This window comes from Daphnia magna, linkage group LG8 (assembly GCF_020631705.1).
Source record: "Daphnia magna isolate NIES linkage group LG8, ASM2063170v1.1, whole genome shotgun sequence".
Lineage (NCBI taxonomy): Eukaryota > Metazoa > Arthropoda > Branchiopoda > Diplostraca > Daphniidae > Daphnia > Daphnia magna.
In genome coordinates this window covers 9,325,698-9,351,062 of record NC_059189.1, presented here as the reverse complement: position 1 = coordinate 9,351,062, position 25,365 = coordinate 9,325,698, and the positions used below count along the sequence as shown (strand labels likewise).

General features: G+C 40.4%; 5 protein-coding genes and 1 long non-coding RNA gene across 15 annotated transcripts; 1 reads left to right on the top strand and 5 right to left on the bottom strand.

Moving 5' to 3' along the window:
- Positions 1 to 1,363: 1,363 nt before the first annotated feature.
- Positions 1,364 to 3,513, bottom strand: LOC116929467 (trypsin-1). Its single transcript, XM_032936724.2, has 7 exons — positions 2,944 to 3,513; positions 2,614 to 2,845; positions 2,364 to 2,511; positions 2,139 to 2,264; positions 1,894 to 2,047; positions 1,671 to 1,790; positions 1,364 to 1,551 (listed from the first exon to the last, which is right to left on the bottom strand). The coding sequence occupies exons 1-7, from the start codon at positions 2,999 to 3,001 to the stop codon at positions 1,391 to 1,393; spliced, it is 999 nt and encodes a 332-aa protein (XP_032792615.2). The 5' UTR covers positions 3,002 to 3,513; the 3' UTR covers positions 1,364 to 1,390.
- Positions 3,514 to 5,169: 1,656 nt separating this feature from the next.
- On the top strand, positions 5,170 to 10,398 carry LOC116929441 (TGF-beta receptor type-1). Of its 7 annotated transcripts, none has more exons than XM_032936682.2 (9): positions 5,170 to 5,810; positions 5,877 to 5,997; positions 7,894 to 8,066; positions 8,231 to 8,428; positions 8,497 to 8,645; positions 8,724 to 8,874; positions 8,961 to 9,128; positions 9,227 to 9,399; positions 9,473 to 10,398. In XM_032936682.2, the coding sequence occupies exons 1-9, from the start codon at positions 5,747 to 5,749 to the stop codon at positions 9,836 to 9,838; spliced, it is 1,563 nt and encodes a 520-aa protein (XP_032792573.2). In that variant the 5' UTR covers positions 5,170 to 5,746; the 3' UTR covers positions 9,839 to 10,398. The 7 variants fall into 7 exon arrangements, with proteins under 7 accessions (XP_032792573.2, XP_032792572.2, XP_032792576.2 ...); XM_032936681.2 differs by having other exon boundaries at positions 8,228 to 8,428; XM_032936685.2 differs by lacking the exon at positions 7,894 to 8,066 and adding an exon at positions 6,336 to 6,493.
- Positions 10,399 to 10,606: 208 nt separating this feature from the next.
- LOC116929430 (sodium- and chloride-dependent transporter XTRP3) lies at positions 10,607 to 18,903 on the bottom strand. The gene is made up of 11 exons (XM_032936668.2): positions 18,084 to 18,903; positions 14,254 to 14,486; positions 13,963 to 14,187; positions 13,609 to 13,719; positions 13,141 to 13,382; positions 12,900 to 13,047; positions 12,409 to 12,610; positions 12,164 to 12,323; positions 11,856 to 12,018; positions 11,583 to 11,783; positions 10,607 to 11,507 (listed from the first exon to the last, which is right to left on the bottom strand). The coding sequence occupies exons 1-11, from the start codon at positions 18,457 to 18,459 to the stop codon at positions 11,397 to 11,399; spliced, it is 2,172 nt and encodes a 723-aa protein (XP_032792559.2). The 5' UTR covers positions 18,460 to 18,903; the 3' UTR covers positions 10,607 to 11,396.
- Positions 18,904 to 19,040: 137 nt separating this feature from the next.
- LOC116929496 lies at positions 19,041 to 19,891 on the bottom strand. Its single transcript, XM_032936778.2, has 4 exons — positions 19,741 to 19,891; positions 19,529 to 19,663; positions 19,400 to 19,451; positions 19,041 to 19,304 (listed from the first exon to the last, which is right to left on the bottom strand). The coding sequence occupies exons 1-4, from the start codon at positions 19,792 to 19,794 to the stop codon at positions 19,204 to 19,206; spliced, it is 342 nt and encodes a 113-aa protein (XP_032792669.2). The 5' UTR covers positions 19,795 to 19,891; the 3' UTR covers positions 19,041 to 19,203.
- A 2,509-nt stretch (positions 19,892 to 22,400) lies between these two features.
- Positions 22,401 to 23,618, bottom strand: LOC116929501. 4 transcript variants are annotated; one of them, XR_004397882.2, is made up of 3 exons: positions 23,360 to 23,602; positions 22,709 to 23,256; positions 22,401 to 22,657 (listed from the first exon to the last, which is right to left on the bottom strand). It is a non-coding gene; the product is annotated as an uncharacterized LOC116929501 (long non-coding RNA). The 4 variants fall into 4 exon arrangements; XR_004397883.2 differs by lacking the exon at positions 22,401 to 22,657 and adding an exon at positions 23,604 to 23,618 and having other exon boundaries at positions 22,860 to 23,256; positions 23,360 to 23,541; XR_006650282.1 differs by lacking the exon at positions 22,401 to 22,657 and adding an exon at positions 23,604 to 23,618 and having other exon boundaries at positions 22,860 to 23,256; positions 23,360 to 23,528.
- Positions 23,619 to 24,405: 787 nt separating this feature from the next.
- Positions 24,406 to 25,113, bottom strand: LOC116929498. The gene is made up of 2 exons (XM_032936779.2): positions 24,956 to 25,113; positions 24,406 to 24,841 (listed from the first exon to the last, which is right to left on the bottom strand). The coding sequence occupies exons 1-2, from the start codon at positions 24,964 to 24,966 to the stop codon at positions 24,583 to 24,585; spliced, it is 270 nt and encodes an 89-aa protein (XP_032792670.1). The 5' UTR covers positions 24,967 to 25,113; the 3' UTR covers positions 24,406 to 24,582.
- Positions 25,114 to 25,365: the final 252 nt, after the last annotated feature.

Sequence of the window (25,365 nt, the reverse complement as noted above, 5' to 3'; positions counted from 1 at the left end):
CTTGGAAACATGTAAATCATCCAGGATATGTTAGTGGAACGTCATTGGTCTGGAAGAAGGGTGTTTTTTAAAAAACTATTTTTGCTCAGCTGATGCGAATCGCAGCAACGGGTCGTGTAGTTGAGGCCCAAACAAATTTGTAACGCTCCGACTGTGTACGTAATGTAACATAAACGTGTGCGAGAAAGTTGTGTGGCTCAGCCAAAAATGCCGAAACGTGACAAGGAATATGTAAATTTTTCGTGTTTCTTTTTTCTTTTACTGAAAACTCATGGCGGAACGACTTACATCTCGCTGTCAAAACACATTACTTTGTTCTCTTTTTTCTTCTGGGCCGTTTGTGTACGGTTCAAAGTCGACCATCAAAGACTATGAATGTAATGTTATGCGACCCGTTTGCCCTTAACAGGCGGGCCACGAATCGTTTTCAAAAAACACAAAGGAAACAAAAGCAAAGTTCCAAATGATGAAAAGAGATGGGAATCTAAAGTCTAAAAGATCAGCTTCTATTCTGTCCGGTTCCAAACATCCAAGGCCTTTTGTGTGTCTCCGTGTATCGTTTCTTGATGCGGTGCTGAGCCCATTGCGCGATGTCGTCATCTTGATGCCTTGAATCAAGAACGTAATAAACAAAAAAACCAAAATATACTCAACAGTTTATGGAAGCTCTATACCGAAATTTCATATCATAAGAACCTTGGGCTATAGACTATTTTCAACGGTTGCTTTGTTCTTTTCGTTTGTTGATATCTACGCGTGTTTGATGTTTGTTCGTGATGGAATATATAACTCGCCAATTTTTAGTGCCGCTTTCGAAATGTTTTATGCCAGGAATCATAATCAAATTGGCAGAACTACTATATGTACACATATAATAGTACACGTCGACGTGATTTTCGTTTTATTTCATTTTATTTTTTTGTTGAAAATTCAATTTTTTTTTTTTTTTGCAGACCACCCAGTCAGCGAGGGTCGAGTAGTTAAAAAAATTATACATGCGGAGGTGTTTTATATACGTATATCTTGCCTTTCAATCTTTGCATTTGTGTATAGACGAAAGGACATTTTTTATTTTTTATTATTATTTCTTTCCCGGTAGCAGTTAATCCGTTGTTCGTTAGCTTTTCCCACCAGTTGGATTTGGAGATTTAAGTTCGGTCTGCTACAATTTATACTTGTGGGAAAAAAAAATCTGACGTTATGGTACCTATTAATAAACCCCTGGACGAAAGGAAAATATGTATAACGTTGTAGCTATTCGCTCTGAATTTTTTAAAAATTGAATGTAGTTCTAATGGCCGGAAGCGCTAATGCGAAATTCGTATATAAATCCGCATTAAGGAAACCAGGCGGAGGGCTAACGTTTTTATATTATAGATTCTTTTTTTTTTTATTTCTCTTTGGCAGTATCGTTCGTCACGCGATGACAAAGGCCAAACATGTGCGTAATCGGGTGTTGACATTGGTAAGTCAGTGGACGTGGCAAAGAGTTGAAATGGGCTCGTTGGGCAGCCATCCAGTCCAGGTAATAAGACACCTGAGTGTAAATACCTTAAAAACGAAGAAAAACAAACATCAAATTCATTGAAATTGAAGCCCGCCAAAATGATTCATCGCGTTCTTTCATTTCAACTTATTAGCTATATGCAAATGAATGCGTTTAAATATACCCGGAAACGATGCAAGGGCGCATCCTTCGCCCCAGGAGACGATGCCGTGAAGAACAGCTGAATCGCCATCACTTGTGAACAGTGGGCCACCAGAATCACCTTGGCAAGAATCTATCCCACCTAATGAATGAATCAATAACCCGGAATTCAATTAAGAATTGATTTTTTCTTTAATTGGTAGATTCTATTTGATTTAGGTTTTTTTTTTAATGATTGAACGGACCTTTAGTCATGTCACCAGCGCACAGCATGGAAGGGAGCACGATAGGGCGATAGGGAGATCCGCCATATGTCTTGTCGCAAATTCCATCTGAAATGACGCCGATGTTTACAGTGCGCAGGACGTCGGAAAGCCTTTCACTGGAGCCAGGCGATGGCTATTTGATTCCAGACAAATCAAACGTTACACGATAGAAATGCTGAATTCAGCGATATTTTATGCATTTACAGATATTCAAAGATGCTTACTTCTGTGAATCCCCAACCGGAAACGTTGAGACGCGTTCCAGGCAATGGATCGTATTGGGATACATGAGGCGGCAGCTTAATCGGTTTGGCGGAGGGAACGCTCAAATTCAAAGGATTCTTTTTCATCTTTGAATCAATTCAGACAAGAAAAAGAGCAGAATGCATAACGAGCCAAATAGGAAGAAAAAAAAAAGTAAAACGTTAAGATGTAATCAAATTGCTTACAAAGACGAGAGCGATGTCATCCTGGAATGTATCGGGATTGAATTTTTCGTGTACGATGACCGACACCGGCATGGATTTTTGTTCGAGGCCGCTCTCAATCGATAGGCTGTGCTCTCCGGCCACCACACGCAAATTGTTTGCATCAATCCTATATGAGAAACGGCCGTCAATATCCAATCCTCTTATGCATAATCAGCGAAAATCCAAAAAGAACAAAAATCAAATCGATTTTTGAAAAAGAAGGACATACCCGGAGACGCAATGGGCTGCGGTGAGGACGAATTTCGAATCGAGGATAGAGCCACCGCAATAATGCATCCAGTCGGCTCCAGGGCTGGGACGGCGTTGAATGGACACCTGGAACGGAAGCGAATTGGGCGCCACGATGTAACCTCCGACGATTTTTTCTTGTGGTATCCGTTGAGAGTTCCAGTTGTGCGCAAATGAAATGGGCCTTTGCAACGCCAGGCGTTTTGGCATTGCTGAATTTATGATTGAAAATCAATTAGACATTTTTTGTTTGTTTTCGTTTTGATTATTTTTTATGTTTCAAATAGTTTAAATGGATTTCTAATCTTACCCATAGAGCACGACATGCAGACAGCCAAGATAAAGAACTTCATTTTGGTTCGAATCATTTTTGGATAATGTTAACCAACAGCCCCGTTTTTTTGTGCAAACAGGTGGACGGTTCAAGCAAAACTGACTCCTAACTTAAACAAGGTCGACTTCTTCCGGCAATTTTGAAAGAAAGGTCAATGAAATCTGTGTTTGAAAATATCAACTCTGGCGGATGGGAGAGGTCAAAGTTTACCACAGGTCATGGAAAATGTGTCGGAATGAAAGAGAGCATCCCAAGTTGGGAAGGTAAATGGGTTAAACTTAGAACAAGAGTCAAGTGAAGCTCCTTTAGATAAATAGGCGACAGGTCAAAGATTTCCAAATCAGATTTTGTTTTATTACCGTACCGCCAATTGGGTCCAATTTTTTAAATATTTATCTCGAATTTTTTTTAATTGCATATCTACCATTGCCAATCAAATGGGATGGGAGTATCGCTTAGTAATCCCGCCAAAGAAAAATTACAAAAAAAAAAACATGGGTGTAAATTCAAACTTTTTTCTTTTGACAAAGAAGAATTAGTCAAACGTATACGGCACCGGGATGAAAACATTAGGCAGAGAAAATGAATTTCCCTAATTTATGTATATTCAACATTGTATAATGGCTCCCCCCCCCCAAAAAAAAAAAAATGTCACGACATCTACATATGTGAATTATGCATACCAAAGTACGTGCCAGAAAGAGAAAAAAAAAAAAAGAAGTGAACGGGCGCATTCCTCGGCCAAGGGGAACGATACCGTGAAGGACGGCCGTCTCACCCTCTTTTGTCTGTTAAAACAGCGGGCTTCTATAGAATCAAGCCTGACATAAATCAGCGTGGCGTATCAAAGGAAAAAGTAGGGAAAAAAAACAGCACGAAGGATTTGTTTATTTTTATCTTTGCGGCGGTTTATATGCGCCATTGGAGGAATGTCGGCAGTTGCCGCCGTCAACTGTTGCAAAACATTCACGGGAACGGCGGGAGTCGTTGACACCTCCAAAGTGTTTTGGAAGCATCTACCACCAGACTTGTAGAATATGTTGAATATTAAAAACATGGCCGTATAGAAATTCAGTTTAGAATTTGAAAAAAAAAACAAAAAACAAAACAAACAAAACATATTAGATATCCGGAGGGTATAATGATGCAGGTGCAAAGTGGGTGCTAGTGGGGCATTGGTTATGATGTGGGAATAAACAAATTGGTTTATTTGAATTACGAGAGTTGAAAATTTAAGTCTTTTATTAAAAGTGTGACTATGATGGAGATGTGTCATTTCTCAAAATACTGGAGCAGTTGTCATAGAAACAAAAATGGCGTTGTTAAAAACTGCCTTCAAATGAACACACACGAGAGCAGTTCTCCACAAACAACAAGCAGTTTGGTCCAGATGAAGTGTTAAAGTTCAATTTATCGATGATGTAGTAAGAATAGGATAACTCCCTAAGAACGACGTTCGGTTGCATGGAAACGTCAAAAGAAGAGGATCGAATTTTTGATTAACGTTTCCCCAACGAATCATTCCTGCGGAAATCATTGGTTCTTCGATACCTGTTGACACCGATTCATGGAGGACTGTATAATAAGCACTTGGTAACAAGAGAATCCTTCTTTGATCAATGTCTTTTTTTCTTTTCTTCCAACAACTTGCATTCTTGAGTACAACATAATAGGCTAGTTTTCGTATCACGAAGTTGTTATCGTTTCAGGCTTGAAAGTCCCAATTCCATCCGAGATTACTGTCATGACGATTCTATGTTCATTTATCTTTCCGAATCGTATCTGAGCCGTAAATATCCCTTTTCTCTGTGTGTGTGGAAATGCCATTAGCATTAGATAAATATGCCTTCTGCAAAAGAGTTAAGTTCGAAATTCATGGAACAAAGATGCCGACATCATTATTACGGCGGTATGTACCAGTGGGCTTGATTAAGGATTGATTACAACCTCGAAAAAAAAGGTCATATATGCTGACTAAAAATAACATGAAAATGAATGCCACACTAAGTTTTAGTTGCTATGCTGAGACAAATTGTTCATTACTTGTAAAGGAATGTGGGTGTCATCGTTTTCCTACTGGTCGGGATGTGTGGACTTTTACCCTACCATGACGCAGCCGACAACTACAGTGTGTAGTAAACATTTTTGGAACTTTAAAAGTTATTGACGAGCCAGTTCTGCCAGTTGGCCTAGCCATTACTCGAATCGTCTTGGTTAGGCATAGTCGTCGTCAAAAACACTCGTAAAACAAGCCAAAAAGTAGTTCAGTTGAAGAAAAAAGAAAAATAGTACGTAGTTATGTGAGCGACAAGTAGATGGCGATTGGAAACAATCCATGAAAACTCGCTCTCGAATGCCAGTGGAAAAAAGGGAAGCCAGCCAGCCAAGTTTGACCGATTTAGTGCCAAGTTAGTGCAAACAAAAAAAAATTGTCAGCCAATAGATTGATCCTATTCCTGTGTGCGTTGCTGTATTGTTATCGACTGCTTTAACCTTCACTGATCAATACTGTTACCAGCGGACATTGTTGCTACCGTCAATTACAACAAACGATAGAATTACCGTTTGTTATTTCCCAGTTACCTGTGTGAAAATTTCTTCATTTTTCCTTTTAGTGTCGTATATGTTCGATGGTTTCATTCCAGACAGCCATGTCTGGAATGGCTAGACTGGGCGGAGCGTAATCGTTTTCTGTCTCTACGCAGTCCGAATTTAAAATTATTTCATCTTCGTTCCTTGAGTTCCTGTATATCCGCGTTCAACATTTATCCAAATCAAAATGGTTGGTGGCAGAATATATTTTGCATTGGTTGTTGCTCTGAGCTGCTGGGAAATGGCGTTAGGTATTTGATTTATTTCGGACCTGTTAATTGATTGTCTAACCAATTTTCTTTACACCTTTAATCCAGCCCTCAAATGCCATTGTGATATATGCACTGTGGAGACCAACTACACGTGTGAAACCGATGGTTTTTGCTTCACCTCAACTTCATTAAACCGGAAAACTGGAGCCTTGATTCATGCCTACAGGTATGCAATTTTGCATCCTAAAGTCTGTGGCTCTAAAGTAGAATTGTAGCGTTAAACAGTTAATTCAATTCAATACGATGGTAAGTTATCTGCTTGTTTGACTTGTTGGGATCCTCCATGTTGTCCTTAGAAGATATCAGCACAGCACCAAATGAAGATAGTGGGCTTAAAGTTGTTAGAGGAAAAGAAAAGACCATCATACCAGCTGCTTTTGTTTACTGTCAGTCGCTCACTTCCATCTGCGACAGCTGCTGTTTCCTTCCCTCTCAATTTCTAGTCTTTCATTGTCTTTGGTTTTTATCCACTTCTTTGTGTTTAAAAACGTCTCTTTCGAGAAGATGCCTTCCTCAATGGCAATCGTTTCCCCCGGAGAATCCAATTTTATGCCAGCCATCCGGCTCGGGCCCTTCTGACCGCTTTCAAATGGTCGTCCAATGCTGCCGACACCGTGATTTATGCAACGTAGAATACGTGCCCACTCTCGCTTCCCGTTCGGGTGAGTGTATTCCACCTCCAGAAAAAGAAAGAAAGGAACAAAACTGTCCCGATATTTTTTGCTAACTCACTTCCTATATCCAACCTTTTCTCTCTCTCTGTCCACCTGGCTTGTGCTTGCAACAAAATTGCACGAGATTTCAGGAAGAAAAATCCCCCATAAGACATAAAAATAAACTTCTAAAGGATCACAGGTTTCAAACCAAACTTTTTGCTTGACGCACATTTAATGAGATATTCTGCATAATAGGATACGGAAAACAGGTAATATAGTGTGAGCATGTGTGTGCTGTGCTGCTTTCCACACACCGAACATCTATTCAGTGTGTTGGTTTTTTTCTTTCTTTTTTATTTGGAACATTTGGACCCGACAAGTCAAACTACCTATTGGTTCAATGGTGGGCACTAGTGTTGATTGCGATTGTCAACCTATTTATAGAAATGGCCGCCCGATTAGTTAAGTCAACTGACTGTTACCCTTCGCCAAGTGTTTATGTATCACGCATCAATGTGTATGTCTTAATTTCCCCGGGAATCCGCTGATGTTTATTTCTTTTTCTAACATTTTTTTTTTGTTTACCTTCCTCCACCACATTTTGTGATTTGTTGTGTTTTTATTGGGGGCCGTTCGTGCGCATTCGCAATTGATAAAATAGATGCTTGGACCGAGCGATGCTGTATCCACCCGAGAATCCAATCATGTGTCACTACTCCCGTCCTCTGAACGATACATTTATCGTGGGATGCTGCAAGGACTACGACTTGTGCAACCGTGATCTGAAGCCCATACTGCACGTCCACAACAACACAGGTAAACTTTGCCTAGCAGCAGGACGCAGTTGTCTCTTGATACCTCTTCGTCCCTGCTCTTCTAATGGGATATTATCTTCTTCTTTATTCGAAACAAAAAGTGCTTCATTTTTACCTGGGTTTGGTTTTTCTTTGGGGGTTTCATGTTTTGTGTGCTTTTCTCTATTGGGTTTCATGGCTTTTTATTTTGGTTATTGAAAACATTGTGAAGTTTAGTTTAGTAGTTCTCGCCTACACCATTTGCTTTCATTTGGTTATGTTGTACGAAACAGGTGAGTATGATTGATCATTACAATAAGTTTGTTCTAACCACGCCTACTAATTTTGTTCTCAACCTTTTTATTTTTTAAAAGATCATTTAACATTATTAACACTGCTCGTTTTACTATGATTTCTATAATAATATAATTAAAACACACACACACAAAACTAACAGCACGTATTATGTTTGTTTGCTTGTTTCCTAATTTTTTCATATCTGCCTTCTGTGTTCTGTCTGAACCCAAACATCATTCCATTTGTATCCGCTTTCCTGTTTGCCTACCTGTTTCCCCACCTTGTCGCCAATCACGGCCACGAAATGCGTTGCAGCTGCCTGGAATCGGTCGACGCCAACATCTGGTGCGGCGTCGGCAGTGACGACGATGACGCCATGACCAAATACTTTGACGAAGAAGGCAATCCATTCATTGTGGCATGCTGCCGCCAAGATTTCTGCCGGAATGTCCAACACATAACCAGTCACACCTTGATCTCCGTAGAAGGTCTTTTCCTCCACTCTTACCCCACACCCCGTTCCTCTTCGATAAAAACCCGTTTTTTTTTTTAAATTGATCTCTTTTATTTTCTCAAATTTCGATCTTTACTGCGGTCGAGTTGGGATGTGAGTGATATTGAATTGTGTTCATTTCCGTTGTTCGGTCAGCAGATCCGGAGAGCGGCGATTCGATCTGGTTCGTGTCTGGAACGTGGGAGACTGCCCTCATTATCGGAATTCCGTTAGCCGTAGGCATAGTACTCGTCATGATCTTGCTTAGCGTGAGGCATCAGAAGCGAAGACGAATGATCAACCGACGTGTAGTCGACATGGAGCACAATATGGATTCTGCCGATATGCCCATTCTCGGTAAGTTTCAATGACATTTCCAACCAGACTGGCATTATTTTTTACATTTTTTGTTTGCATTTTTACAGGCCACAATGGAGTGGGAGCCGCGTGTCTTAGAGACATTATTGAAATGACCACTAGTGGCTCCGGTTCGGGTTTGCCTCTACTAGTCCAGCGTAGTATAGCGCGCCAAATTCAATTGATGGACATTATCGGCAAAGGCAGATTCGGAGAGGTATGCTTATATTAGCAAAGATAAAATGAGGAGATCAAGAATAATAACATGCTAAATATTGAACATTGAATCGAACAGGTGTGGCGTGGACGGTGGCGCGGTGAGAATGTGGCCGTCAAAATCTTCTCCTCGCGCGAGGAGCGCTCGTGGTTCCGCGAAGCTGAAATTTACCAAACGGTTATGCTCCGACACGATAACATCCTGGGTTTTATCGCCGCCGATAATAAAGGTATATAGATATTTCTAAAAAATAACTTGACGCCCAATGTATTGAATGGAAATTTTAATGACTGGCCCATACGGTGAAATATGCAGATAACGGAACTTGGACGCAGTTATGGTTGGTCACCGACTATCACGAAAATGGATCTCTCTTCGATTTCCTCAACCGGACAACGGTGGATAGCACGACCATGGTGAGGATGGCTCTCTCCATCGCCACTGGGCTCTCACACCTTCACATGGAAATTCTCGGAACGCAAGGTTTGTCTTCGTTTTTCATGTCAACAGCGGCGCGCGGTCGTGTGATTCCTCAAATGTGCGTTTGAAATGAAATGGATCTGATTTTGTTGGTGTAATAGGTAAACCGGCTATCGCGCATCGAGATCTCAAATCCAAAAATGTTTTGGTTAAAGCCAATCGCACCTGCGCCATTGGTGACCTGGGCCTTGCCGTTCGTTACGATGCTACCGTCGACACAGTTGACATTGCGCTCAATCATAGAGTGGGCACCAAACGATACATGGCCCCTGAGGTTCGTTTGATTGAGAAAAGGAAAAAGGAAATTTAAAAAAAATGCTGAAATTCATTATTTTGCGATTGACTAGGTGCTCGACGAAACCATCAACACAAGCCATTTTGATTCATTTAAACGTGCAGATGTTTACGCGCTGGGTCTCGTTTATTGGGAGATTGCCCGGCGCTGCAACATGGGAGGCATCATCGACGAATATCAACTGCCATTCTACGATGTCGTCCCGTCCGACCCGTCCATCGAAGAGATGCGCAAAGTCGTTTGCGTTGACCGACAACGGCCATCGATTCCCAATCGCTGGCAATCTTACGAAACACTGCGGGCCATGTCGCAGTTGATGAAGGAATGTTGGTATGCCAACGCAGCTGCACGTCTCACAGCGCTTCGTATTAAAAAGACGCTGGCCAATTTAGATGCCCCTGAAGATGTCAAAATTTGAAATACTGCCCCTCTCGCTACGTCATTGAAAGAAAAGAAAACAGAAAAAAAAGAAACAGTTCAAAGGTGTTAGCTACTATAGTTAGTGAAAATCGCTTGTTTACTTTTTATGTGTGTTATGTGAATGCGCTGGTGGTTGTGTGAGCGTGTCTCGTAACCTGCCAACTGACGTTTCCTCTTGATTGTTGATTGTGTGGATGGCGATGATCGACCTTGCTAATTGTGTAGTGCATTTCTTTATTAACTCTTTATTATTATTTTTTTTTCCTTCTTCATATTATCCTTTATATGACTGAAACAAACACACCCAAACTCACTCATCGGTACGATTCCGAAACAATGATTGCCTATTGGAATTTCTGCTTTTCGAATTTTTTCATCCTGTCTAAATTACGTTGCTTTCAGAAGAGTATATATATATATATTCACATTTTGTTTTTTTCTTTTGTTTCAGTTTGTTTTAATGTTTCTCCCGCTCATTCTTTGTTTATTTCTTCATTTTTTTTTTTTTTCAAAACATGAAACAACATTGATGACATACATATACAGAGTCAAAGATAATTTTTTTTTTGTTTCTTTCAATCAATTTATAAACAAAGCAAAACGTAAGTGAAGAGTGATTTTTTCTTCTGCCAATAGGGACCATTAAAAATGAGTTTCTGTCTTGATAATATTGAATGAAATCTAGCTTTGTTTTTGGCCGGTTTTATATTTTTCATTTCGATTAAGTTGGACTACTTAATTCTATTTGCGATGAGTAACTGTTATAGTTTCCCATTTCCTTTGGTCATTTTTTTTTGTTGCCTAAACTTGCCAAAAAAAAAAAAAGTACACGTAAACTTCCCAGAGCCAGCACTTAGAAGATGGATGTAAATATGTAAAGGAATGTGCTCTTTATATGCTGTCTCTTGTGTGTATATGTGTCCATACATTTTGAAGACAAAGAAACTATTAACATATAAAACTATTGCATCTTATTCTTAAATATTCGAAAGTTGAGACGAACCAAAAAAAAAAATTTATAAAATATCTGATAGATAATTCATTTGTCCTTAGCGATAAGTGTTTGCGTCTGGCTTTGCAGAAAATGAAATGGTCTTGGATTTTTTAAAAAGATTTTTTTTTTTTTTTTTAATTCGTTATATTTTTTTGTCTTTTCCTTTCTCCATTAATTTAATGGAAACTCATAAGTTTTCACGCTCGGCGCACGGCGCCGCTTCTCTTCCAAAAGTTTTCTTCCTTAGCTGCTCAGCAGTTTGCGACATTCTTGAAAGCTTATCAAGTTATGAGATCATCAACTATTACTCACATCTCTGTTTTCATTTGAAATCTAGGCATGGACGTTATTAACCAATTGGATCTTACAAACAATCTACACTCATTTTTATCAACCCTTCCCCCCCAACCCCTCTTACTCGTAAAAAACTATTTGTCTTCATTGTCTCGTCACAAACGAAAGAAGATCAATCACCCAACTGAAATTTCAATATATAACCCAAGACCGCCTTAGTTAAAAGAATATATCGACAAGCGAATTTCGTGATTCATCACCAATCATTTCAGTGTTCATCTCGATGGCCAATGGTAAATGTCCGATTGGACGTCGTCATTTCCAAGCGACCCAAAGCCTCTTCTTCGTCTTCCTCTTCAATGGCGTTGTCTCCGTACTCCTATGAATATGAATGACGTTGGCTCTCACTCGTTGCTCAAAGAAATAGAGAAATTCTAGAGGAATAAATGCTCACGTCGACATCAGTCATCATTTGTTTGGTAGAAATGGTGGTCTCGTTTCGCCGTATGACGCCCTTGTTAATATCCGTATCGAGCCGATGGAATTGGAAGCGCCGCAGCAGGAAAACAACGGGAATGGGCAAGACCGACAGGGTGGCCAGCAAACCGCCAACGATCAACACCCATTGTGGATAGGGCGTCAACAAGCTCTTACCCTTTTATAAACAAATAACGCGGTGTATAGTTGTAGAATTTAGAAAACAAATTCCTATCACGTTTTCTCTTACCTCATCGGCATTCCAGGCATAGTAGGCCGGTTTGTCGAACGAACGATAAATGATGGATGCCACCAGCAAGACGCTGATCAATACGGGACCAACAAAACGCCAAGTAATTTGCCAATAAGGTCCAGGCATGTGGCCCGTCATCTGCAGGATATCTTGCGAGAATCTGTTCAAATTAGATGGACATTTTCTACTGACGTCTGACTATAACTTTCAATTGGAATCGAGGCCGATATGAGCCCGCAGGTACCACGCCCTGACTATATAAAAAGAATTGCTGTTTCGCTTTCCAAACATAAAATTCAGCTCACTTTCGATGACCGTAGATGTACATGACGGCAATCGATTCGAGCAGCGCGATAAAAATCAAGCCAGTCGTTCCAGCAAACGAGTCAAAGATCTTGACCCAATATTCTCCCGATCCCGTCACGAACAGTAGGCCGATCAGGTAACTAATGATGCACACAGCGGCTAAAAGAAGTGATGAACGTTAAGTAGTTATAACTTGATACAAAAGCAACGGCTTTACGCGTAATCAGAGAGTTCTAGTTCGTACCGGAAACGGCTTCTTTGCGGGCCCCTCGGACTATTTGAATGTCGAAGACGGTGCTGATGACACCTTCGAGAGTGCCGATCTGCGAACCAACACCAAGAGCCAATAGCATCAGAAAGAAGAGGATGGCCCAAAAGGGAGCCGCCGGTAATTCGACGATGGCTTGCGTGAAGACGATGAAAACCAGGCCCGTTCCCTCTACCGACTGTTGAATAACAAGCAAAATTGCAATGAAAAGGTTAATTCAATCATCCGTGTGAGTGTGTGTACGTGCGTAGGTGGTGTTTGGAGTATAGTATGCACATTGGATGAAACAAAATCGACAAAGGGTCCTAATTTTCAACGAATAAATCATTTCTTTCCGTTTTCTTTATTTGCTTTCCCATTTTTAAGCTTTGATTTGCTGTTGTTTGACTTGTTTAACTTGTTTTTTTTTAGTTTCCTTATTTTTATCTCTACATCGTAATTTCACTAACAGGAAAGATTGTGTATACCTCGTTCATGATGGCTTCCAAATTACAGCCTCGCAATCCCAAATCTTTCGATTCTTCGCGGAATTCCAGGAAATTTGCATATGCTTCATCTGAGAGGCTGCCATTGACTACGAGACCGGGGAATCTTTCGCCAATCAATCCTTTGTCGCTGTTTAAATGTAAGCAATTAACAACAACAACCAACCGGAAATAATTATTCCGTATCCGGTTGAATAAAGGCGGAAATGAAATGTGTACTCACTGTTGAACGCACAGGTCGTACGAGCGAACAGCTTTGAATCCAAGAATGGCGAAGATGACGATACTGGCGTAAATGGCTGTGGCTGCGTTGCAAACAGACAGGATGAGAGTATCTTTGACGCAATTGTTTCTCGGCGGATTGTAACTGCCGAACGCGATCAGCGAACCAAATCCAATGTTGAACGAATAGAAGACCTGGGTTGCCGCGTCCAGCCAAACGGTCGGGTCCAGTAATTTATGCATCTATATATGCAAATTAGCAGAAGAATGTAGCACATTTTCCATTTCGACACGTGCTTGGGTGATTCAAACTCTCGTCCAAATACAAGAAATCTGTAACTAATCGTCAAATATCAATTTGCCTGGAACACCTTTACTTCTCTTGATTAATATGTTGATGGGTTTTCGAAACAAAAATCAAATGTACATCGACTTGCAAGCGGAAAGGGAGAAGATGTTGATAACCTACTTGAGGCTGTAGCATGTGGGCTAATCCGGCTCCGGCTCCCTTGAGTGTGATGCCCCGAATGAAGAAAATCGTGAGAACAGCGTAGGGGAAGAGGGCTGTAAAGTAGACGACCTGTTTACAAACACACGATGAAAATCCCGCGGTCCGTACAACAATAAGCCACGGTATTACGTATAAAAAATGGCAATGTTTATTAATTGCATCAGCTATATATACTTAAGTATTCGTTAAACTTCGATCAAGACTTTGTTTTTCACGAGTTCACTAAAGCCTTTAAACTAACCGACTTTAGTTTGCGTTTCTTGTTACTAACACACGATAGCATAAGAAGCTGTATAAGGTTATACTGTATACTTTTCCGGAAGATTGGATGCCTCGCATCGTGATGAAATAGACGATGATCCAAGACAACAAGAGACACAGAGCCATCCACCATTTGATGCCTTCTGGTTGATCGACACTCGGTGAAATGTCCAGCGCAGTCCGGTACCAGAAATAGGCCGTCTCAGTGGCCGCCGTGCATTCTTTAACAGCCGTTCCATTCGAATCAAGTGGACACGTTGACCAAGGTAGCGGAGACTTACGTAGAAAATGACACGGATTATTTATTTATTTCAAATATATTTTGAATCAATGTTTCATTACCTGGAAGGAGTTGAACAGGTAGTAAAAACACCAGGTGATGATGACGTTGTAGTAGAGGCCAACGAGAAAGGCCACCAAGGTGGAAGCGATACCTAAACCGCCCAGCCACGGATGGATGATATTCCAAACGCCGAGCGAACCTTGACGCAATTTCTGTCCGAGCGCCAATTCGACCAGGAAGAGCGGAATACCTTCCAGTAGGAGCATGACGAAGAACGGGATCAAAAAAGCTCCTGTGTGTGGCGGGAGGGCAATGTAAGGGGGGGAAAAAACAGGTAACGATGTTAAGATTCGAATCAAATCATCGTAAAATGATTTGGAAAAAAAAACAATAGAGCGATGTAGACTTGACATCTGCGTTTTGCAAAAAGATTACAGTTGATGATGTCGGAAAGCTTTCAGCTGGATGTTCTTTAAAAGAGCTCTTGTTATTGACTCTGTGATCTAGAAATGAACGTACGTTGCGCATGACGTTTCATTACTCCTGCTCTGTTTTGCTGTCTCTTATATTTTTAGTGGCCGTTAAAAGAGGGTCGCTAGAAAATGAAACTAAGGCTTCTGTGTTCTATGCATTTGCCTCCATTAAAGGCAGACAACATCCATAAAAGATAGCAATATAGTTTGGCACGGTTTATTTTCCATTGCGTTTCGAGTGAAACATGCACAGCAGATAAACTTGATTGCCTTTTTTCAGTGCTGCCCTTCGTGTTTCGTGCTCGGTAAATCAGATGAATCGATGCGTTCGATAGCAAAATGTTAAGATTGATGCTTCTGCGATGAATTTGCATACAACATTCGGCGAATAAGGCCTGTGCAACCTCACAACGTTACAGACGATGTTTTACTTGCGTGTTGGTATCGACGTAGATGAATGTGACCTTATCTCGTATAGTAGGGCCGCATCGAATTTCATCACCTCATTTTCTATTCCCGCTGGCGTTTATTATTATTTTTTTTAATTATGTCGTGCACGTTTTACTGTCCCCTTCACTCCTAGAGTTTGTTACCGATTCTTTTTTTTTTTGATTTGCCTATAGTTAATTACTATGTAATGAATTTTCTTCTTACACTCCATCTGTTGGCAGAGTTTGGATTCGATTATTTCCGGATGTGACTTTAATCATGGCAAAGCGAAAGGTTATAAATGCGAAATAGAAATGGATCGACCAAAACTGTAAAAGGTAATCGATCGTCGCGAATTGATTACTTTTGCACGAACGTATAGACTATTTTTGGGGGAGGGGTGGGTGGAAAGCGCTACGTGCGCAACATGAAAGTCTTGGCAGAAATGCTGTTTAGCTATAAAAGAGTAACAGCATAAATTATGACAGTTTCTTCTATCTGATATTTTATTCCCTTGTTTATTTATCTTGTTCTTTTATGTCAAACAGAATCCAACATTTAAATGTTTTTATTTTTTTTTTCAAGCTGACGGTGGCCATTCCCGATATTGTCAACATTAAACGAATGGGTTATGAAACTTTGGCTCGAAAACAAAAAGGCTTCGAAAATCCATTATACATTCTATTTGTTTAACAATTGTTCGTATAACTATATGCACAGTATACAAAAATAGAATGATTGAATGCAGGGAGAGTAGACTTAAACATACACGGAGCTAAACAAATCGACTGCGTTCATTCTTTGAAATGGGGCAGCAGGGATTTACGTTTCTGTGCGCACACACTTCGCGGCGTAACTAAAGTGGGCATCTGCACAAAGAAAAACAGCGATGACACGTTCACGAATGATTGAACTGTTTTCAAACTTCTAATACTCTCCGTTTTTCCTGGGCTTTCATGTATTTCAATGAAGAGATGGTTGATATAACGTACAAAGCAGACCAATGAATATGGGAATTCGTAACGGATAGCCAAAGAAAAAGTCGGGACAAGACCTGCGCATCGCGAAGAAAGTGGATGAGCGGGAGCCGATCGATAATCACGTTCACGTTTTGCACTCGAGTATCTCCTACGAGCTCCTACCTACTTTTGTAATCAATAAAATCGAACTCTTTTTCTTTTTCTTTTTTAAAGAATTTTTATTTCTTTAAATTCCAAACCAAATATTTTATCATGGGGTCTTATAAGCCCATGCGTAAATATTTAGCCATTTTGACACTCACGGGAAATACGTTAAAAAAAAAGAAAGAGAAACTCAATCACCACTCGTGTCTTCGGTGCAAATGATTTCACGGTGAGATGCGATTGGATGTTTTTGTCCGGCGCGTGTTGTTGCGAGAATCGGCAGCGCCTTACGCGGATCACGCAGCGGAAATCTCTTGCCGACAATCGAAATCACGGATCGCGTCTTACAAGTACTTAATGTCACTCCGGATTTCCTTTCCCCCTTTTTTTTTTTTTTTTTTTCAAAATGGAACGTATCCATCACACGGAAACCGCCAGTGGCTCTCAGCTTCTGTGCCCTATATATCTACAGTATATATAGGGCCACTTTCATCCACTCTTCGATATATCGCTATCGATTCCACTATTAATTGCCTCTCTCTTCCTGCTTACCCCCTCCCCCCGTTTTTTATTTCCCACGCGTGGAAGAACCAACGCGGGACCTAAACAATCGTATAATTTATATTTCTCTTTTTTTTTTTGTACTTCTCTCTATTGCGGAAATTCTCAGAATCGTCTAGCATTATACCGACATTTTATAGGACGGTATATACTCTTTGAAGCAAGTAGTTCTCCAGCTCTTGAAGCTTATTGTTACGTAATACCATACGTAACGTATTTATCAGTAAAAAGGCGACATACTAGATCGCGCGATAAACATTTATGGCGGGGGTTGTCGTTGTAATTTCATCACGAAAGGAATAAAGCCCATTGGGCGGTGACGGTTCAGCCGTCAGCCACTGGTTTTTATATAAACACGCGTTACGCACATCGAGAGATTCAACACTGGTCTATCTATCCGTGCGAGCCGGAATTATACGTACAGACAGTGATGGAACCGAAATAAAAGCGAAGCCCCAACAGGGCCCGAAAAATCTATACAAGACCAACGCCGTGTTGCATTCGATTTTTTTCTTCTCCGCTGGATACGCTGACAGGGAATCCATCTAAACAACTGAGGTGTCGCCCGTTTTCAAATAGATGTCCAAAACCGATGCAAGGTCTTCTCGTTTTGCATGCGAAGCTGATTTCACGTGCGAAACAGGCTTTACGACGTGATCAAATTAGTTGGCACTGCTTTTTCCGATCAATTCGATTTCCGACTGTTTTAAAATGTTGTTCCAATCACGAAAGGTATAGGCGCAGGCAACAACCGTTGACATTGATAAATAGTAAACAATACGCAGCAAAAAACCAACACCGGTGATTTGTCGAGTGAATCTGACAAGTTGGATGGCGAAATGTCAACTAGGGAGCCAAGGGGGAGGTTTGCGGATCATTTATGCGCGTTCTCGTTAGTCGCAACAAAAGGTCGTGAAGACAGTTGAGTTTCTGTTTGAAAGATGTTCCTGAATTTTGCAAAGCTAATGGAAAGGTTTTTTGTTATCGATCCGCTATTGCCACATAACACTGCGGAGGCACGGGTTGTTTTTCTTTGGAAGATGTTCAAACGTAAAGCCTTTGCCAATCAATCAATAAATCTAGACGCAAAATATAAAAAAAAAAGGATATAGATATCGATGCTATTTTTCATTTACTTGTTTTCTCCTATACGTGACAGGTCGGTTTAAAAACAAACTGAAAAATAGAGGAGCTCGAGAAATCGGCTGGTTGTCTCTTTACGCGCGTGATGGATAACATTGAACATGTCGTAAACAATTTCATAAGAGTCCACTAAGAAAAATTAAAAGACGAGTCACCTACCGCCTCCGTTTTGCTGGACGAGATAAGGAAAACGCCAAACGTTGCCCAATCCGACGGAATATCCAATAGCGCTCAACATGAATTGTAATTTGTTATCCCATTTTTGACGCTCGGGTAGCGATTCGGCCACTTGGAGCACGGCGTCGTTGACCACGCTCTTCGGCAATCCTACCGCAACGGGTGGATGGGATCGCGACGGTCCGGCCTCAGCCGCTAATGCTCTTGGAATAGGTCGCAAACTTTGGTTATCACCGGACGACGTCGTCACGGTATCGCTACCGTTGAGGAACATCATTTCCTGACCGCTGTCGTCGTCCGCTCCGCCGGAACGAGCCAGTTCTTTTGTAGGTGTCCGGCTCTTGACAGTGGTCGACATGTTGGCGCAGTTAAAAATAAACACTCAATGAAATTGCAATTTCACTTTGCTAATTTTATTTTATTTATTTATTTTTTGTGAACGTAGTAAAGGGAAAAAAAAAAATTAATTAATGAAATGGAAAATACGCGCGTGTTAGACGCTGTTCACTGGAATACTACAAGATGCGTAGTCTGGCAGCACCCAACTGAACGGGGCGTGTAAGGCAATGGTCAATGACGTCGAAGACGAACACAAGAGAACTAAGGACGCCCGGAATTGGGAGGGATGGGCTGCGTGAGATCTGCGCGACGCCTACGCGCAGTTATTGACTTTCTGTATACGATTGCGTGTGTGTGTGTGGTTGCGCGTGATATGCCATCCAGTGCGTCTTTTGTAAATATACGTTGTCTATATGCCATTTGTTCCTCCTTTTATTGGACCTGTTGTATTTTTGAACGCGGCTTCTTCTTTTATTGATAGGAAGTTTGATTAAATTGATGGCACCTCTGCAGCCGGTTGTAGGATTTTTCTCTTGTAACACGTTTTGCGAATAATATAGCGGCTACAAGTAATTGAATAGACGCTATAGATAATTAATATATGCTCCCAATTCCAAAATTGTATTACACGTTTCACGAATAGTTTTTTTCCTCCATTAGCCAGTGTGTAAACAGTCACCACATTTATCGTTTATAAGAGTTAGGGGGGTTACGTTGTTTTATGTTGAATAAACTTGTGACTTTTCCGTTCAACAAGCGTTTCTTACGGGGCAACAGTAGTGGCAACAGTTGTGGCAACCGTGGTCGTCATGCTCTGGACCAACTGAGCTATGAGGAGAGCCATCACGAACAAGCAGCGCTCGGCTAAGTGATAACAATACACACAACAAATGCATTGAGATTGCGTAAATTTGTTCTCAAATGAATTCGTTCACAAGAAATAAATGTTATATATTTACCCGGCTCAGCTGTAGCTGTTCTCATTGAAGCGGCGAACGATTCGACATTGTTCTGGTCAAACAAGTAGAAAAAGATGAATTTGATTTAGTTATATACATTGGCAAATATCGCTCGAGAGTTAAACTTACGGCAAGCAATTCTTCCACGAATTTGGGATCATTGAGAAGGTTAGTCAGTTCTTGTTTCATGCTTTCAGGTAAATCGGATTCTTGTATAGCTTTTTGAGCGTCACTGATTAAACTTTGAAGATCGTCCTTGGCCGGCTGTTCATTAGAAAAAGGATTCATAAAATGTATATATATCTATGTTAGAACTAAAGTATATCAATGAATGATTATACCAAAACAAATGCTGTCGCGCACGCAGCAATGGCTAAAAGGATGCAAATCTTCATGTCGATGGGTTGAATAGCTGGCAATTCAGTGATGCCTTACCCAAAAGTCTCATTGATTTATATAGGTTACCCAAAATCGAGCGATTACGTGTTTTGTTTGTTCGTTTTCCCTTGGAACGGGTTCATGCTGGTGTTATTCAAAAGCAACACATGGCATTGCCAGTTGTTGTATTCAATAAAAGCTCTGCGGTTTGAACGCGTGTGTCTATGCGTTTGCTGAATTGAAAAACGTTTTTCTTTGACGTCAGTGTTCTCGATCACTGGCTGCCAAAAGACATGATATTAGTTAGTTTTCTAAACTGAAAGAAATATCTTATAGTCACTGCACATTTACTTAACTGGCTAGAAAAAACAATCGTAAATTTTGTCTTAATCAATTACTCTTCTTGAATGGAAATAAAATCTCTTTTATTCATTTTCATTGGCTTTCCACGTCCTATAATCTAAATCAAGTATTATTTTTATAGCTACAGTGTATCTATATTAGGTATTTGAAAAATATAAATTAAAGGAGAGAAATGAACGAAAAAATCGAACTTGTTTATGTCGGGCCTGTTTTTTAAGCTCGATTTTTCAGCAATACAATCAGGCTCACAATTCTTAACAGGAAATCCGATGAAACTCAACCTATATTGTAACTAAATTTGAACGCCGGTGCCGAATTCTCCGTCAATTATTATGCAGTAGTTGAATAAAACGGATTCACAACGTCAGTTTTTGTTCCAAGGATTTGAATGTGTTGCCGGGAACGTTTTCTGGCCAATGACGAGATGAGATAGACTACACACAACAAAGACTCGTAGATATATTCAGTTAGACTTCAATAATAATAGTTTTATAACCAACAAGAGCCAATTTATTTTTAATTCCATTTTACATACAACTACAAAATGTCCTACCAAATTTGGAAGTCTTAAAATTCACGAGCCTATATGGCGTGTAGTGTCACGGTGTAGGCGTTGTTATATTAGAACACGAGCACATGCTGCCATGCATTTCCCTAACGACCTATTGCAACCCGTGATAGCTGCAGGAGTGACTGATGCACCGAAAGTTGACACCCCGAACGTGAAACCCGCGGCCGCGTGACATGCAACTGCCACAGCGTTACAGCCCGTTTGACATATACCGTAAGCCGCTAATCCTGATTCCGCCAACAATGGAAAACTCATCAGAAGAGCGAGTACGAAGAGGCTCGTATAACGCATGGCTGAAAAAAAAACTAGAATACAATATTTCTGTTTAAATAAATCGTGTGAACTGCTACGAAAACAATAGAAAAACTATAATAACCGTATGCAGATCAACTTACTGTTTTAGGTTGTAGCCTATTTTCGATTAGTGGTTTAAATTGTCGATGCTTCGAAATAAGAAGAGGTTTCTTACTGAATGCGTAACTAACATAACAGATCAACTCTCAGTGAGCATACTGATGTTGTAATGCCTACGTTGGCTGCAATTTTTGTTTCTACTAAAATTTCCTTTAAAAGAAGTTGATCCTAATTCTGTTCAAAATGCAAATCTTTCTCCGAAGACGATCGGCAGTCACAGACAACGAGTCGTCGTCAATGAATTTTGAAAACCTAAAGTTCCAATCCGTTTTAAAGCAAAAGGTTTGGTTTTAATAAAAGAAAAGCGGGGAAATCCAAACTATAGTTATGAAAACTTATTTTTTAACGTGAAGAAGTTGGTTTCTCTATATTCGGGGCTCGGGGCAGGCGCGGGTGAAAATTTGTGAACCTCGATCTCAATCGGGGTGCCTAATCGGGGATGCAGCCCCGATTGCAATCAATCGATCGACCCGATTCAGCTCCGATTGCCCTTTTCCTGGGCGGAAGAGACTTATTGGAAGAGTAACCCGATTTGCCATTTTTCCGGAAGGTCGGTGCGGTTTAGCGGGTACCCGGTAATCCCCACCCCCCAATAATACGTAATATTTAAATAATTTTTTGCGGGAAAACTATAAGACCAAAATTTAAAACTTTTACAGAAATGGATAACTCTTGATAAGGGCTACCCATTTCTGTAAAATAATTAAGATAATTTTCATTTAAAAAAAAATTTGGGACAAGAAGTTTTTTGTAGTTTTTGCGCTCTAGAGATATACTCGATCCTATAAACTTAAGTAACAATTTTCATTGTTTCTGAAACTTTTTAGTGTATCAATATTTTTTCATAAATCATAGAGAAATAGATAGCCCTTATCAAGAGCTATCCATATATAAAATTTATTTAGTTTGGTCTTATAGTTTCCCCGCAAGAAATTATTTAAATTTCACGTATTACTGGGAGATGAGGGTTAACTTAGACCCGCTAAACTGCACCGACCTACCTGAAAAATGGCGAAGCAGTTTACTTCTCCAATAAGTTCTTTTTAAGCCATATTTTTACAGAAATGGATAGATCTTATCGAGATATATCCATTCCTATAATTGTTAAAATGTTTGAACTTATAGTTTCCAGATTCTCACAAAATCGGGTGTTGAAACCGTTTTTCTCCGGCCCGCACCAAACCAGTTGCCCATGAGTGATAATTCACAATAATTCTAATGGAAACATACCGATGTTTAATTCATACCGGTTTTGTAAATTGAAAATCGATTTAATAAAGGTATAAATAGTGTAATAGCATAAATAAATAAATTACAAACAAAAAACGGGGGTTTTGGGTCGGGGTGGTCGGGGCGGAAGAGTGATTTTCCGTCCGGTGGGAGCGCCTCTTGCGGGTGTGTTCTGTGTTGTTTCACTCCACGCAGAAAATGCATTTGTCGACAGATGGCAGTCTGTGGTATTTTTGTCGGGCTTATTTTTGGGCCCGACTTCAGGCTTACCATTTTGGACTTGGAATTCGATGAAACTCAATCTGTTATACAACTAAATTTAAATGCTGCTGTTGAATAAAATATTAGTTTACCTGTTAGTTGTGGAGTTTTTGAATAAAACGGATTCACACTGCCATCTGTTATTGTTCTAGGATTTGAGTGTGTTGTCTGTGACATTTTCTAACCAATGATAAGATACTATACGACATCACACGATAAAGACTCGTAGACATCCAGTAAGACTGAAGGTATAATAATTTTATTAGCCTACCCACGAAAGCTATAATATATTTTCAATTTCACTGTGCATACACAAATTAACTACAAAATATTCTAACAAATTTTAAAGGTTTTAAAATGTCACGAGCCTATGGGGTGTAGTGTCATGGCGTAGGCGCAAATATAGTAGCAGCACATGCTGCCATGCAAATCCCCAACGCCCCATTGCAGCCGACGATAGCTGCAGGTATGCCTGCACCAAACGTTGACACCCCGAAAGTAAATCCTGCGGCCGCGTAACATGCAACTGCCAGAGCGTTACAGCCCGTTTGACATACACCGTAAGCAACTAATCCCGATTCCGCCAACAATGGAAAGCTTATCAGCAAACCGAGCACGAAGAGGCTCGTATGACGCATGGCTGAAAAAATAAGCATAATTTTTCAAAATGAATCGTGTGAACTGCGACGAAAACAATTAAAAAAAAAAACTATAAGAATACAACCATATGCAAATCAACTTACTGTAAATGTTATGCTGTATTTTCAATAAGTGGTTTGTTTTTTTAAATTGTCGATGGTTGGAAATCAGGAAAGGCAACTTACTGAACGCGTAACAAACAGACCCGATTCTCAGTGAGATACTAATGATGTAAGGCCTGCTGGGGCTGGAATTTTATTTTGCGACAGTTTTCTGATAACATTTCCTTGGTAAGATAAATAGCCTACGTTTATATTCTGCATTTTAATTACAGTCTACTATTCAAACCGTTGTCCGATGACTCCTTGTCTGCAAATACCAGAGATAAGGAGATGGCTCACTCCACGTAAAGCCCAGTAGTCGACATTTTCCCTCCTCCCCCTCTCTAGCAGACGAATTCGACTGCGCTGCTCCTCTCGGCCAGCTCCGGAATCATGGCTGTACTTGGCGGTAAGGACGGTATGGTTTAAAACGTGAAGGGGGAGCGCTGCTGGGAAATCCTTACCGCCAAGTACAGCCATGATTCCGGAGCTGGCCGGAAGGAGCAGCGCAGTCGAATTCGTCTGCTAGAGAGGGGGAGGAGGGAAAATGTCGACTACTGGGCTTTACGTGGAATGAGCCATCTCCTTATCTCTGGCAAATACCGATCACAACATCGTTTTCCGGTCTTTCATTAGTTCTTCCCGTGGTCGGTAGTCTCTTTTAGAAATGAAAACTGCGTCTAACAACAGTTTAAACTTTGTTTATTAACCATATCGTGAAGGGCATTGTGTCTCTTCTATGAATCTATCCTCTTTCGAATTATATAAGGTATACACAATTCCTGTTAATTCTAATGCGTTCTGGTACAAATACTTCAACACGTATTCAATTTGTAGCAATGATTCAGACCTAGAAGGAGTCGGTTCTTCTGTAGTTTTCATAGCATATTGTATTGACATCGCATTGACATTGAAATTGAGACACATACTTGGGCATAGTATGCAGACATGCTTGTAAGTTTCTTTCCCGATATGTATTTGACATGCCCTTTTGTCGGGCATTGACGCACAGTGCTGACCTTCCAGATAATTTCCAACTAGTACTTGAATGATTTTTCTACTTTTTATTTTCTCTCTGTGAACTAAAACTAAAAGACTAGAACTGTGTGCCGATGCCTAACAAAAGGGCATGTCAAGTACATATCGGCAAAGAAACTTACAAAGATGATTGTATACAAATGTGGTTGCTTAATAGCCTGTACCGCAAAAACACCATCAAAAGACATTCAAAGCGTAGGAGTGAATCCAGCAGCCACGCAGCCGGCCATGCAAATTCCTAGAGCGCCGTTGCAGCCCATAATGACGAGAGGCGTTGAGGCTCCGGCCGTAACGGCACCGAATGTGAAACCTGCAGCGGCATAGCAGGCCACAGCGCCAGCGTTGCATCCCGTCTGACAAATTCCGTAAACCAACGGGCCGGCTACTGTTGACAGCGGGAGAAAGGCCATCAAGACGCAAACGGCCAACAAGAATTTCATTTTTGAACTGCAAGTTTGCAAGCATTCTTATTATTCACAGAAACATATACATTGGCTAATTAGATTCGAAAAACAAGCATTGAAATATTAAGTGGAAAATAATTGCCAATTCGAACGTTACCTTTCGTACATGGTGGGAGGTTGATACGATTTAAGAGCGTATTTTGGTTTGTTGAAACGATGCGAGTAGAGATCCGCAAGTGAACATCAGACTTGAACACTGAACGCCCTTTTTATTGGCCCATTATGGTTACTGAGAGCGTTGCACGGCGATTATAGCTAGCTGATTCTCACAAATTTCAATTTAAAAATTGACACAATCATAGTGTTATCTGCTTCAGTCCGACAATGATACTCGTAGCCCTGTCAAAGTATCGAGAGTAAAAACCAACACATTCGTGTGTTCCATTATCTCTAATGTGTACACATGAAATACATTTTAACCTTTGCATCATCTTTTAGCTTTTCAAAAACAGTTCAAAACTAAACAGAAGTTTACTTATCTTATTACCTAGCACAATACGAATACCA